This window comes from Pteropus alecto, unplaced genomic scaffold (assembly GCF_000325575.1).
Source record: "Pteropus alecto unplaced genomic scaffold, ASM32557v1 scaffold60, whole genome shotgun sequence".
Taxonomy (NCBI): Eukaryota; Metazoa; Chordata; class Mammalia; order Chiroptera; family Pteropodidae; genus Pteropus; species Pteropus alecto.
Genome location: NW_006430726.1, coordinates 2,799,773 through 2,815,660, shown reverse-complemented (window position 1 = coordinate 2,815,660; position 15,888 = coordinate 2,799,773). Strand labels below are relative to the sequence as shown.

Genomic DNA, 15,888 nt, shown 5'->3' with positions numbered 1-15,888 from the left:
CATGTTTACTGGAATCTACTCATACATATTTATTGAGCTCCTATTTAAAAAAAAAAGAGAGAACAACAAACTAGGTGCCTTTGCATACTACGCAACTCGAAAGACATGTTCTCTTCTGGTCCGGACGGCATTTAAAAGGGTGCTGCCATCTAAATCCACTCCCTCCAAGTCCTCATTGTGAAGCATTTTATGATGTATCTATTGTGCAGGCTGGACAGAGCAATGGAAATGCTAGTTGCTTCTGAGAAATAGGTGTCCCAGACCCCTGCCTGATAAATACGACTTTGATGTGCCTTTTTCTCCATGGAAACCTAAGCAGAGGGTACCTGAGAGCCTTTGTTATCTGCTGTTATGCAACAAACAAAACCAGCATATATAGCACTGGGCTTTGGTTTCCTCATCGGTAACATAGGGATCATGAGGCTTTGCTTTTATGAGGATTACATGAGAAAATAGTAAATATAAAGCATGGAGGACAGTCTGGCTTTTGTTACTGTCATCAAACTCGAGGCCTGGTCCTGGGCTCCAAGTTCTCCCTCATCCCCTTACACCCAGCTTCTGCCTTTCAAGAGCATTAAAAACTGTACTCAACACCACCTTCTGCAGAGCCGTACGTGGCAACTGGCAGGCACATGCTGGAGCTAATCCTTGCCAGTTGCTCATAAGTGATGGGTCTCAACAGAGTTCCTACCACCCCTGACATGATGGATGGTAAGAGTTGGTGGCACGAGCAAGTACACTGTGCTCCCTCACTGACTAGTGCTCCTTCTCCAAGTGATGGCCCAATCATACGACCTATACTCACTCACCTCCAATGCAATGCTCAGCCAAGGGCTCAAAGAGATCGAAGGTTGAAGTGGCTCCATCAGACATGGTGATGAACTTCCGGTGCCCATATGGGTGTGGCGACCTCACCCTTCCCATCTTCCCATACAAGGCTGTTTGAATGTGTCCACTTTTCCCCCAGATCAACGGCGGAATGTATCTAAGACAGAAGGAAACGAGAAGTCAATTTTCTCCACATTCCTTGAATAATGCTCTGCAGAAGCTTTGAGCAAAAGTCTTTCAATCTATTTAAGTTGTTTCCTGACAAATTCTGTACACTAAGCATTAATGAGATTTATTTTAACCTTATGTCCATGCCACGATTTACCTCCTTCCCCCATTTATTAATACACCCTGCAACAGATTAGCTTTAGAAATTGACCAGGGCATGCTTATATAGACAGGATTTCAAATTTAGGGTGTTAAGCAACTCAACATGGGTCATTCCTATAATGTAGAATAAAAATAAGCAAGTAACATTCGAACACATGCTATTTAACAAGGGTTAGCCTCATTATCAGATGAGCTAATGCACATAAAACAGCTAGCACAGTGCCCTCGCTCATTAAAGGCTCACTTCTTTGCCTTCCCTGTATTAGGCAGTCCATGGCTGCAGTGGTTACTCCATTCACCAAATCTGCTGCTCTCTGTCACATGGGAAGGGCTGCAAACTTCTGTAAGAGCCTTTATGTGCCTTGTGCGTGTGTGTGTTTGGGGTGGGGAGCACTGTGTGCCGAAGAGAATGTGCTGGAAGGACAGAGCAATGTCAATATTTGTTGGATTATTGAAGGATAAAGGCTTGTTAGTCTAAGCAAGGCATGACACACCCTAACAACTGTGCTTCGTGAAAACACGGAGTGACTGGTCCTTGGTAGAAAACTGAAAAACCACAAACTAGTTAGTTACTGGGAAAACAAGGTGCTCCAAGTTACAATTACAAAATGATTATAGTTCACAACCACAGTGCAAGATGATCCCATTTACTGAAACTGCTGTTGGTTTCTCTTCTGCAGCTTTGACTCCAAGCGTGCTGGCTAGCCAGGGTTTGTGTTCTATAGAAACTAGAGTCATATAATATAAAATGGTAATGACATCAATCTTTCATCATTGTAGCGTATCCATGTGGTGAGCATTTTATTAATAGTCATGCCATTCATTTCTATCAGACCAGATGATTCTAGAAGCCCTTCTTAAATTAAGCCAGGTTTATTATTTTATTATTATTATTATTATTATTTTGGTAATTCATTAGATCTACACAAACTTAAGAGCAGTGAGGTTATCACCTTAAGCAAGCCAGTTCCCAGACAAGCTACCTCTGTGGTGGTTTGTCTGAAAATATAGCTGCCACATTCTACCTATTCCTGTCTCCATAAGCCATTTGTCCCTTTTAGAGCTGGATACCTCCCCACACCCGATGAATGTAGGCTGGTCTGTGACTTGTTTGGGAAGGTAGAATGTGCTGGAAGGAATGCTGTGTATATCTGGGCCTAGCCCTTCAGAAGCCCGGAAGCCCGGTGGCTTCTGCTTGTACCTCCTGGACCTGGTGCCACACTGTGAAGAGGCCAGGGCTTGACTGCCCATTGAGGAGAGAAACGGAACTAGCCTAGAGGACGAGCCTGGAACTGAGAGCTATCTGTGCATTTAAAATTTTATGGGACCGCTAAGTTGCCTCCAAAAGATGGACCAATTTACGTTCCCACCAATTATGCACGTTCCCACCAATTCTTCACCTTCAACAATAGCAAGTGTTATCAATCTTTTGCATTTTGGCCATTTTGATAGATAGAAAATGGGCATTTCATTTAAACTTATTTAAGGTTGATCCGATCTATGGTTAAAAAAAAATTTCTTAGTTAAATTTGTATTCCCCTGATTTATATGTTTATTAGTCATTTGCATTTCTTTTCTGTGAATTGTGTGTCTGTTTTTCTTTTGTCCATTTTTCTATTATAATTTTCTTTCCCCTTTTGATTTCTAGGTATCTTCTTTATCACTCCTACATTAAGTCATTATGTGTTGCAAAGATTTTAGCCCAGTCTATTCTATATTTTAATTTTATCTTTTATTTTATATAACTTTTATATTTGTTTTTAAATTTGTTAGTTTTTTTTAGTAAAATCTTTGTTTAGCATTTTGTTTTAAAAAGAGCTATTGTAACACCCGATTATAAATACATTCTCTAATATTTCCTTCTATTACTCCATAGCTTTAAAAAATGTATTACCCTGAAATCCACCTATTATTTTTCCACATGATATGATCCAATTCATTTTTTCTTAACGGTTAGCTAATTGTCCTTACATCATAAATAGCCCGCCCTTTCCCTATCAATAACTGTCATTCTTAATACACACTAAGTTCTCAATTAAATATTTAGACTTGTTTCTGTTTCCTATTCTGGTTCGATCTACTTGCTCATTCTTGTACAATATGACACTGCTTTAACTAATGGAGTTGAACGAAATATTTTGAGAGTTGCTAGTGCAGGCCTCCTCCACTCCTCTTTTCCAAAATTTTGACAGATTTTTGGCATTTTATTTTCCAGAGGAAGCATAGAAACAGCTTTTCTGATGAAAATCTTGGGATTTTTCATTAGAAACACACCAACCTTATATTTTCCCTTGGGGAGAACTGCCATCTGTACAAGTTTGACTTGTTCCATTCAAGAACATGGTGTATCTCTCCATTATTCAGGTATTTATGTCCCACAGTAAAACTTTATAGCTTGCTTCTTGTTTCAATATTCAGTTTTTACTACACTAATTTGCATACACTTCTACATTCATTTTTTTTTTAAGCTATTCTTAGAATTAGTATCTGGGCATGTTTATTCCTAGCTCCTTGAAAGCAGAAGCAATGTCTTCCAGTTTACTAACCCACAGGGTATTTTGTCCAGTGGTTAGTAAATGCTTGTCGCTATGAAAGCAGCTAGACCACAATAAAATATAAAGGCCAACCTGTCCTTATCTTCTGAACCTTGAACCTATTTATAATCAACATCTGGCGACACTAACAGAATTGCCCATGGGAAAGACCTCAAGGGGAAATCTGGACCTCCCACCTGCCATGACCAAACATACACTGGCTCTGGGCATAGAGTTTGCATAAACAAGGACAGATGGTTGTTGGGCTGTTTAAAAGACAGTTGGGAAAAAAGTTGACTCATGCTCATCTTTGCCCTAAATCTGTGAGTGACCAGTTCCTTCAACGGGACCTGGGTCCCTTGGTTTTGGATTAAACCACTTTCCAGCTGTTGAACCCAGACTTAGCTATTATTCCCTTCGCTTCTCTCCAATACCTCCCCACCAAGTCGCACAAGTCCGTGCACAGAAGGAAATGTTTAGAGGCTCAGCCTGAGACTGAGCCTCCCACCCCACCCCTAGCAAGTCCTTTCCAGTGAACCAAATGCCCATCAGCAGCTACTCCTTGGCACTTGAAATGTGTTTCGAACAGGATGCTTTGGTTAAAAAACGAAACCCAACTCTGACTAACTTAAGAGGGATGCTGGGTGGGGTTTTGATTTGCATTTTCCTAGTGATTAATGATATTAAACATCTCTACTATTTTGACCTTAGGTCATTTCCTTCTATGCTATCTCTACTTCCACCTCTATCTCTAATATTAAACATAATTTTTAAAATTAATTAGTTGATAAATATATATTATCAGTCTCTTGTTCATTTCACAATGGCTATTAGTGGTAGAATCGAATCAGAATAAAGTTGGCAACAGTTAAAACTGCAGGTGGTAAAATTTAATATTGTCTAAAAACTGACAGAAGAATCCAGTTTTCAAAGAGGCACACGGACTTCCAAAATTTAACCTAGAGAAACGAACTTGGTGGAAATAACTGCCACAGCAGAACTTACTACAGCAAAAGCCATGGTCAGAATATGGAATACGGACCAATAACCGATTCCAAGCTTTGTAGTAAGATCTAAACGGAAAACAAATCCAATGAAGGTAAGATTTAAGTATTGCATAAAAAATTCACCACAGAACTTAATCGGCTCAAGAATTTCTTCCAGAAAATCTTTTGTCAAAGAAAACTCTTTAATGTCAGCATAACTCTGAAGAGTGGGAAGTGGGGTCAGAAAGAATGGAACTGGGGAGACTTCCATGGCTGAGACGTTCCCGTGTAGCGCAGTGTGTAACGGGGAGTGTTAAGGACCGAATGTTGTGTCCTCCCGAGTTCACATGTTGAACCTCTATTCCAGTGTGATGGCATTGGAAGTGGCACCTTAGGAAGGTGATTAGGGTTAGATGAGGTCATGAATGGGGAGCCAAGATGAGCCTGGTGCCTTTAGAAGAAGAGGAAGACGAGCTCTCTCTCTGCCCCGTGAGGACAGAGCAACAACATGACCACCTGCAAGCCAGGAACAGGGCCCTCGCCAGGCCCCTCATCTGCTGGCACCTCAGTCTTGCACTTTCCAGCCTCCAGGACTGAGAAAGACAAACACATCTTGTTTAAGCCACGCAGCCTCTGGCATCTTGTTGCAGCAGCCCGAGGGAGTCTGAGGGTCTCCGGGAGCGGGACGTTTCCCAGCACCCAAGGACTGGGCTGGTCATGTCTCTCACTTGGGCTTCACAATGACTCTGAACAACAGTAAACCTCCCATTCTACAGGTGAGAAAAAGAGAGTCTGGACTTGCCTGGTGTCACAAAGTCAGGACTTGAGGACAGGTCTCTGGGTTCTGTCCAGAGCTTTTCTTACTATGCCACACTCAAGACTTTCATCAGCTCTCTCGACTAGAAGTTAAAATAACAAACCTCTTTGTGCCTATTTTTTCCTATCTGATCAACTGTCAGAATGTTACATTAAATTCTCTTTCTCCAAACTGATCATTGAAGTTGCTGGAACTTCTTTCTGGTGTTCCTCACATACATTGAACAAAAAACTGTTAATTAGATTTTACTTGTTTCTGTGCAATTGTAACCAACTTCTGGAAATTAGTGTAGTTTTTCTTGCAGGAGACCCATTTGAAGGTAATTAATGAGAATGTTCACGTTTGATTGCTCCTGTGATGAGGCCAGAATTTAATAAAGTCACACTGACCATGTCCCCAAGATAATGAGAGCCCGGAGAGCGACGACAGTGAGAGCGAGAGGATGGAGGTGCTTCTGGAAAGGAGAGAGGTTTCTGATTCAGGGAGGGCTTTTTATCCTACTTTACTGAGTGAGAATAAACTAACCAGGACGGGCACAGGGGAAGGGCGGCCCTGGGAGCAAAGCTTCTGGCAGCTCCAGGAGTCAGAAAACTGAGCTCCAGGCGTGTGTGTGTGTGCGTGTGCGCACGCGTGTGTGCACAACCGTATGTGCACACAGGGGAGATGAGGAAGCAGGGATGGGCGAAACCCTTTAGAGTTTAGGGGGACATTTTGTAGATACTCATCCTGGATTCTGACCTGCCAGAGCCTCCCCTCCACTGGCCTCGAATCCAGGACTCCTGCTGCTCCCACCCCACAGACCCCTACTGTTCCCCCGTGGCCTCTCTCCCCGTCTCCAGCCTGACGGACCTGAAGCCTGCCCTGCTCTGCCCAACTTCTCCACTGTGTCACAGCCCCCTGGAAGCACCCCTTCTTTTCAGGGAGCCAGATGTGGAGTGGACCCTGCACCATGTCACCCCAGACCTGCTGGGGGGCAAGGCTGAGGCTGGGAAATGGCTTCGGCATTCACTTCGGGAACACATATCTTGGGTCTTTCATCTCAAATGGCAAGTGGCATATTCAGCTTCCCAAACACCCATTAATAGGCGCATCAGAAATATGCTGTGAACACAGCATATTCCCCACTGGAGGCGAATACTTCTTCACAGTGTCACACATTACATTTTCACTGTTGTTGCTACATGTTCTATTCCTGAATTGCAGGCTTATGCACGAAAAGACTCCAATGCAGAGACTGTTTTGTTTTTGCCTGAAATGACCAAAAGCGGCCATAAGAGAGAGAGGAAATATCTTCTGTTCCTGTAACTGGTTTGTAAATACAGGACAGAGCCGGCAGCTCTATGACCCATTGTGCAAGCTATAAAACCTGAATGTTAGTGAGAACAGACACAAGAGTGAGTTACAATAAAACCTCTTAAAAAGAAACTACACTTTTTTTTTTTGCTCTAAGGAAAAATAAACTCAATTTTGAGGTTCAGAGAAAACCGGTTAAAACCCCTAGAATTACATTCACATGTTAAATGTATCTGATCCCATTATCTTCCTGTCCTACAAATGGCGTTCAGGACAGGTCAGGCTTCCCCATGTAAAGACGGAGGCACAGCCCTGTCTCCCCCTATCCGGCCCTGGTTTTGACACTATGCTTTACGTGGGCTTGGGGTTTATGAAGAGGCTCCAGGGTTCCACCCGACAAATGGCCATCCATTCAATAACTAGTCCAGCAAAGAGCCAAATGTTAGTTACCTAGCTGAGAAAGCATCGCAGGTCCTGGAGTCCAGACGCTAAATGCAAAGCTCCCACACTCGGTCCGCTTGCCCAGACTGTTCGCAGAAGACACTGCTCCCTGGTCTCACCTTTCCTATTGCTGAATTATGGACGTGAAAACACACTGCCTGTGCTGAGCAAACAGGACATAGGCGGACGCACAGCACACAGAATACTTTTGTTTCGTCCCTGTCTCTGCCACTCACCTCCTCCTGTCTGGAGGACACACACACAGATGTCATTTTTCGCTCTTCCTCCCACCCAGGATTGCCTTTTCACTGCTTCTCAGCCCAAAATCACCTCAAAAATCTCTGCTGGGAGTGGGGAGGAGGGAAGACGAGAGCGGAAAAATCACATCATATCTGCCACGATTCTTAGTGAGGGGAAGCTGGACTATCTAAATGTGAAGTTCCTGCGTTATCTGCACGGACTGCCCTTTAAAAACACTTGTAATCGAGAGATGATGATGAGAATTAAGATGCTGACATTCAACATGAGCACATGTCTTTCTCTGATGTGCATGAAAGAATCCAGGAAATGGCAAGCGATGACATTATAAAAAACATGGGTTCTTAAAATATTTAATTAAAAATACACTTCTTCTGTTAGTATATGTATATCCTTACTAATAACCCACACTCAAAAGCTGACTCCATTCCTGTTCCCAGGGAGTTCACAATCCTGAGAAAGAGATAAGAAGGAAATTTTATAATGCTCTTTAGGGCTCAAGAGCCTGGAAGAAATGAGCTTGCATTGGAAAACCCGCCACTGTAAACATGTTGATTCTCCCTAAATTATCTATAAATTTAACAGATACACAGTAACTATAACAGGATGTTTATATGTGGATTTGAACAAGCATTATAAAGTTCATAGGGAAAAATGAACCAGCTATAACAGCCAAGAAAAATATGAAAAAGAAGAGCAGTGAGAGAGTACTGGCACCACCCCCACGAGAAAACATATTAAAAAGCCACTAATCTGCTGGTGGTATCTGTATTCAGGATTATCAACAGATCGGAGCAGACTGAAATATGCCTACGTATATCCAGGAAACTTAGTATGAGAAAAAGGTGGCATTTCGATAAATGGGGTAAAGATGGATTAACCATTAAAAGGTGTTAGACAAAGAGTAGCATCTAGAGAAATATTAAGTTGGAGCCACACTTCCCATCAAGATAAATTCCAGAGGGATCGAACACTTCAAAATAGAAAACAAAACCATGCATGTGGTAGAAGAAAGTTTAGTTTTTAGTTTTTTTGTTTTTTTTTTTTACATATAATTCTGCAACAAAGGAGACCTTTTTACGGAAAACAGAAATCCCAGAAGCCATATAAGAAATGATTGAAAGATTTGACTATGCAAACATTACAAAAAAAATCTGCATGGCAAATACCACCATAGGCAAAGTCAAAAGACAAATGACAACTGGGAACAATTATTTGCAATTCATAGCAGAAGGGCTGATTTTCTTAGCACATAAAGGGATCTCTCAAATGGTTAGGAAGAAGACCAACGACCATTAGAGAAAGGGGCAGGGGTACCAAAAAGAATATAAAAATACCTCTTAGATGGGAAAATGATGAACAGTCTCTTTCATAAGAGATATACAAATTAAAATCACAGCAAGGAAAAACTTTTTACCTATCAGATTGGCAAATACCAAAAAGTAGGAGAACCCCTGATATTGGCAAGGTTTTTAAGAAACAGATACGCTCATATAGTACTTGCTGAGATAGTTTGAGGGCATTAGCTAATACAATTTCACATGCACACCCCCTCTGACCCTGTACTTCCACTTCCAGTTTATCCTCCACTGACACGTGTGCGTGATATAAACACAAAATTAGCTATTAAAGCATTGTGAAAGCAAAACGTCAGAAATAAATAAAACCTCCACCTAGGAAACTGGGTAAACAAATGATGGTCCACGATGGAACACCAAGCAGCCAAGACATAAATGGAGGAAATTCTTTCTACACTCAGATGGAAGGATCAGTGATATTGTGTGAAGAAAAGCTAGATGCAGAAGAATATACAGTACACCACTATCTGTGCAAAGGGGAAGAAGTGTGCATGTGTAACTGCTGTCTTCGCATTAAATATGTCTGGAAAAATAATCAAGAAACTGGAAACACGGGTGTAAGGGAACTGGATGGTGGCTGAGAGAGTCTTAATGTCAGTGTTATTACCCGTTGTTTTTTAAAAATAAATATAAGTTTCAAAGGAGGTGAGGATGCTTCTGATATGTATAACTATTATAAATTTATGGCAAGGGCAACACTGAAGGAGAAAATAAGGTGACACGACCTCGATGAGAGAATTATGGGGAAACGTGACCACTGCTTCTTGAGCAAGGCGAGCCTTGAACAGAAGTGTGGAAGGAAATGATGCAGCTGCCCTGGAGCTTTCAGTAACAGGAACAGTTCCAAAAAGCTGAAAGAAGTCACTGTTGATGGCTGGGGCTTAGCCCTGTTGAAATGTCAGCCCTCTCCTATGGCATGAGAACACAGAAAAATACTTCCTCAAACAGTCAACAATTCCGCCCTTGTGAAAACTCAATCAGCTTGGGCATCAAACTTTCATTCTCGTTCACGTAATGACAGCATTGCAAAACCACACAGATAAGTACGTTCTACAAAGTTCTGCTAAAGCAAAGTCCATCTCTCTTTACATAAGAAGGACAAATGCAAAAGACAGTGGCTAGTATTAGTGCACATACTTATTATTAGCAATAAACCACATATGACTTTCAAAACTATAAAGGATGACATGTATGTTCAGAGTCCTCTTAATTTTATTTCATAGGAATTTGAAATTAGGAGAAATCTGGGCTAGGGTTTCAGAAGCTTTCAATCTGAAGTTTCGGATCCTGCACTTACGGCATAGCTAAGGGACATTTCTTTGATAATTTCTTCCCTTCTACTTTTTCTAGCTTCTTTCTGAAATTACCATTATTTGGATGCTGGATTTCTTAGACTGATTCTCTAATTTCTCTCCCAGTTTGCATCTTTGTCTTCTTATTCTACTTTCTGGAAGAGTGCCTCGATTTTATTTTGTAATCCGTCTATTAATCTTCTTCATTTCTCCTCCAAAAGCTCCTCCTCTTCTCTGAATGTTCCAATTTCATAGTCCCGTCTTCCAGCCACATGGGTGCATATCTTCTCTCTGACTATGCTCATTACAGGTTTTCTTACCTAAGTTTACTTTGGCTCATTTCACCGTGTTTCCTCCACTTCTTTTCTTTTCTTTGATTGCTGTGTATCTTTGTCTTTCGTGTCTGAGGGTTTCCTCAAACGTCCCGGGACTCCTGGTTCGCTGCTCCTATTGCAGTGTGAGGTATTAAAAAGCTGATGCAGAGTCATCTGTCCTACCTAGGCAGGGCCTGTCAACCTGTGGGTTCCAGCCATTCTCTTAGAGGACCCCCAAATGACAGTGTCTCTGGGACTTTTCTCTTGGGTTGGTCAGTTTCCCTAGAGGGGAAACCCTCCCCCACGTCCTTGGGGGACCTGGTTGTGCTTAGGACCTTCCATGGGTAGACTATGGCTTGGTGCCTCACTCCCACCCCCACTCTGCCCATCTCTTGCCACAGCAAACAGGCAATTTCCTGGCTGTGTGAGATGGGGAGCAGATTGGGGAACTTTCCACCAATCTTCATGTTTTCAGATATATTCCACACCCCATCTTCAGAGGCAGCTGGTGCCTCTGATTCCTCAGCCTTCAAATCTGCCTCCTTCTGGTAGCCCCGCCTCCCTCCTACAGGCTTAGGAGTCTGCTTTATCTGGTCTTCAAGTCGGTGTCCGCTTGACCATCGCTTCCCACTCATCTGCTCTTATCTCCTCTCCTATTCTCTATGTTCTTGAGAATTTGTACCCTTCTCATCCTTTATTATCATTTTAGTGGAGATTCGGGATGGAATAAAAAAAAAATACGTTCTCTCTGCCACTTTTAATCAAGTCTTTTAGCTTTTATCTTTGTTTAAATGATTTCTTTGGGTTAACTAGTGGTAGAATCAACACTTTTACTCCTTTATTTATAATCTGTGTATTCATGTATTCACTCATTAAACATTTATTGAGCACCTACTATGTGCAAGACACTATACTGGGCAGTGAGGACACACGGTGCAGGGAAAACCATGGGGTCAAAGAGACCAGGGACCAATCTCAGTTCTGACTGTTCTGTGACTTTGGGCAAATCAATTCACCTTGCTGAGCTGTATTTACTTATTAGTTACAAACTGGAGAGTAGAAGTGGGGCAAGGACTAACACCTGCTGCATAGTCTTGTTCTGAAGATTAAAGAAAATATATTGAAATCATTGAACTCAGTGCCTGAATCATCATAGGCATTCAAGAAGTGATAGTATTTGTTGTTTTTGCTGTTATTGTTTTTTTGTTAATAGTACGTTATTTCACAGTTTATCATGGGAATATAGACTAATACATAATTTTAATGCAAATGAATGTAACTTGTATCATGGAAGTCCCAGACACTATAAGGCAACCAAGAAGGGAACCTCTCGCTCTGAGTGTGGGGGAAGATGCTCGGTAGGCCTCCTCAAAGAGGTGACATCTTGTTCTCTAAATCAGAAGGCTGTTTAAAGGTACGAAAGGACATCAGGTAGACAGAATAGCAGATGTAAGACGCTGGCAAGAGAGAACACGTGGTCTCAGGACATGTGGGGTAACCTGATGTGTTCAGAAGCAAGGGCTGATGCTGGTCCTCACCCTACGGGCATGCTACAAGCCCCTTAAAGCAGGGGCATGGCATGATCGAATCTGTGGTTTAGAAGATGAGACAAATTAGAAAGGACAGAGGATAGAGGTACAGCCAGGACATCAGGCCAAGCAAGAGCTGATGACGTCCTGAAGTGAAGCGGAGCCAATGTGGTGGTGAGGAGAGACAGACTGAGGGGGGTCAGCGAGCGGGGCTGAATCCCTCTCTGTGGTCGCCATTATTCTCCCCCATGTAGACGCAGGATGTGTCTGCACTTCAGAAGTTAGGCATGGCCGTTAGTCTTGCTTCATCCAATGAAACAGGGAAAAAAATAAATGACGAGTCACTTCTTGGTAGCGGCCTTTAAGAGCCAGCGTGTGAGTTGTCTCATCCCTATTCCTGTCTTGCTGGTGACCACAAAAGCAGATACTGAAATGATACCTCCATCAGCTAAGGTCCTGGTGGGACCACAATCAGCAGAACCTTCCAGTCAATTAAAGCAAACACATAGCATGAGTGAGAAAAAAAAATGTTTGTGGTTTTAAGACGCCGAGGTTTAGGGGTAATTAGTTAGCACAGCTTAAACTAGCCTACCTTGACTAAAACCACATCCCACCAGATTTCATATCAATAATACTACCAGATTTTCCTTTGAGTATCAAACAACATTTCATTTTTAAAAGTTTCATTGTTACTAAGGCTGTGAATATTATTTGGTGTTTATTACTAGTATTTCCTCTTGTGGGAATTATCTAATCCTATCCTTCACCCACTTAGCCCCCTAGGTCTTACTGATGTGCAAATATACTTGTAAGAACTCGGCGTACATTATATGCCCTTTGTCATTTACACAACTGATCTAGCTAATGATATCCATATAAAAATGGCGGTAATCATAGCAGCATTGCTTATGAAAGTCTCACACATGTCAAGCATCCTATAAATCATTTCACACGCTGTTTTTATCCTCATACCGAACCTGTGAAATAAGTACTACTATCCCCACTTTACAAATGAGGAAAACTGACTCACCGAGGTGAGGTGACCTGGGCAGGAGGAGGCAGAGCTGGCATCTGAGCCCAGGCCGTTCTCACAGCAGAGCCTGGGTCCAGATCCCCTCTCCGCGGGGCCTCTGCACGCTCCTTCTCAATCTTGGGAAAAACCTTCATCCAACTTGGGTTTCTCCTCTAGTTTCCTATGTTTTTTCCCTCCTTTCTCAGCTTTTGTTTTGTCACCCTACTACTAAAAGTTCGTTCTCAACACTTAATCACGTTGGTTTCTACCCAAACCACCTACAGACATCAGTGTGCACTGACTTTGTGCAAAGCAGCGGCCATAGAGAATACAGAGAATTTAAGGCAGTGTCTGTCCTTACGCCCCTCAGAATGCAGTTGGCCGGTGAAGAGACATACACACAGGAGGTATGGTTATATCCTGTCAAGTGGGAACCAAAGGGATAGAAGGCGGGTAAAGGTTACAGAATGCTGGAGGAGCTAGGAAGTGAGGCCGCCTTGAGGATGGAGAGGATTTTGATGAACAGAGAAGGTGGAAATATGAGAAAAAGGATTATATGTATGTGAGAGAGGTGAGCGTGGCACGCAGACGATGAATAGACTGGAAGAACGGGTTACTGAATATTAATTGACTGACTTATATATACACACGTATTTATTTATTCACCAAGAAGAACCTTGCTTAATGAAGTACTGAGGAAGGAGGAGTCTGCGCTATGACGGCTTGGCAGATTTCAAATTTTAAAGCATATATTTATATGCTTTAAATTTATATGAACGTTTCTCAGTTCATATTAATAAGGAATTACTGGTTCACACTTTTGTGGTCTGGCTGAAAACACGAGTTCAGGGTCTCGCCAGCAGGAAGATTTGGTGCTGCGTGTCACAGGAAAGTCAGGCCGGTTGTGGCGATGGCATTAGTACCCGGGGAAATGTGGAAAAATACACAACCTGCTGCTTCCCAGACCTGTTCCTGCCATGAGGCCACAGGTGGTTCTGGATGAGCCACTGACCTCCAGGTGAGGCGGTTTCCCAAATGCTTCAGATTACAGACTCTTTCAATGGCCACCTCCAAAGTTAAGCTGTCTGGCTTGATGTCACGTGCCCACGCCAACCTACTGCCGTCGCTCTATGATTAGAAGCTGACAATGGGTGGAGATTTAGGGTGGTTCACAAGCCACCACAGACTGAATCATTTCCATGGCTCACGATGACACAGCACCACAGGCAGCCACCTGGGGCAGATGCAGAGCCCTGAGGAGCACACGGCCCTGGGTAGAGGGCACTGCTCAGCCTAGCAGACAGTCATTTGGGTGGCAATAGGGATGGCATCTCATATGGTCATATGAAAAAAATCAATTCACTAAGGATTACAGCTTTCTGTATCAGTAACAATTTCTCTTCCCAGAATTTTGTGGAGAGGCGGATTTCCTTACAAACCCAGGAAAATGCTTCCCTCGAGTAAATATTATTATATCACCTAGTAGATTCTGATCCCCAAGCCAGTCCCACCAACAGACTCCTTTTGCACAGAAGGTGATCTCGAGGCTGAGGAAAAGGACCTCGCTCCCAAAGTCAGTCGTTTCCTGAAATGCAGCAGTCAGCCCTTAACCCTCCACGCTGCGGGACGGCAACGTGGCCCTGACAGTTTAGAAATCGGACTTGTCCACCCTCCAGAATGCACTCTCAAAGTCCATTTACTGTCTTAGTTATGCTTTACCAATAAAGCATACACTGTTTTGTAGAATGAAGTATACCGTGTACCGGAGTGCAGGGAGGCGAGCCGAGGAACAGGTGGGGAAAAAGAACAGTTTGAGATCAAAATTGGTAACCACTGAATCACAGGATCAGTAGAACATCGGAAGGTGACAAAAGCTGGCTACACTTGGACATTTTAGATTTTCTAGAAATTGAGGTCCATTTCCCGCTCCTGGATACTGGCCCAATTTTCAGTCAACCGTAAGAAACAAGGACCACAGAAATGGATCTGATCCCAAGAAAGTCCTATAAAGTAAATTAGGTTTAAGTAAAGTAGTTTAACTAGAATTATAAGTTAAGGATGACTGGTGGACCAAGAGGGACCCTGGAATCTAGTCTGGACAGGGTGACCTAGTAATGGGGGAAGCCTGGCATGGAGCCGAAGCCCACTTGCCCATCTATATGCTTCAGCACAAGCTTCTTTTGCTTTTTTAAAGACATGGTAGAGCCCTGAAGAATAAACTCAGGCACGATGAACAGGGCAGTAGATTGCTCATACATTTTTGGAAACTAGAACTGATTGCTGAGCCTCCTCCCATCTAAACTGAATCAAGGGAGTCTTGAATGTTTTGGATTCTGAACCTTTTAGGTTTTTCAGCAATTCCTGTGTGAAGGCAGTCTCCAGCGAGAAGCGATGACCTGTGCCCAGGTTAGAGAAAGTGGATGAATTTCGCCAGACTCAGCTTAGTCATCTGGATTCAATACAGGAGGCCTCCAAGATGGTGGCACTTTCCTTTCTGGCTTGATGGTCTCCTGGATAAGTGACCTGCTAGAGCACAGGCAGAGAAGATGGGCTACATCCAAATAAATTAAACCTGGCCACTGGCAAACTAAACGCCAACTACCAAATACACATCCACTCATTAAAAAAACAAAACAAAAACAAAACCTTGCCAGCTGATGGCAGAAGACAGTGAGTCTTCTGTTTATCTGAGACTTCCCCAGTTTTAGCATTGAAAATCCCCCATTTCAGAAAATGTATCAGTCCTGAGAAAATTGGGACATTTGGGTCAGTCTCGTTACAGAGGACAGTATCTCAGATTTAGCAATCCAACCTTTTCACCTTGATAGTTGGGTTTGGCCCATGTCATCAGAAACACGAGCAATTTTAAGACGAAAACGTGACTTCACGAATGCTA

At 42.7% G+C, this 15,888-nt stretch overlaps 1 protein-coding gene across 1 annotated transcript in view; it reads right to left on the bottom strand.

Annotated features, from left to right (window-relative positions):
* Positions 1-15,888, bottom strand: part of ABHD2 (abhydrolase domain containing 2) — a 62,743-nt gene that overhangs the window by 24,323 nt on the left and 22,532 nt on the right. Inside the window, exon 4 of the mRNA XM_006905262.3 lies at positions 810-985. Within this exon, the coding sequence (XP_006905324.1) occupies positions 810-985 (176 nt within the window). The remainder of the gene's footprint in view (positions 1-809; positions 986-15,888) is intronic.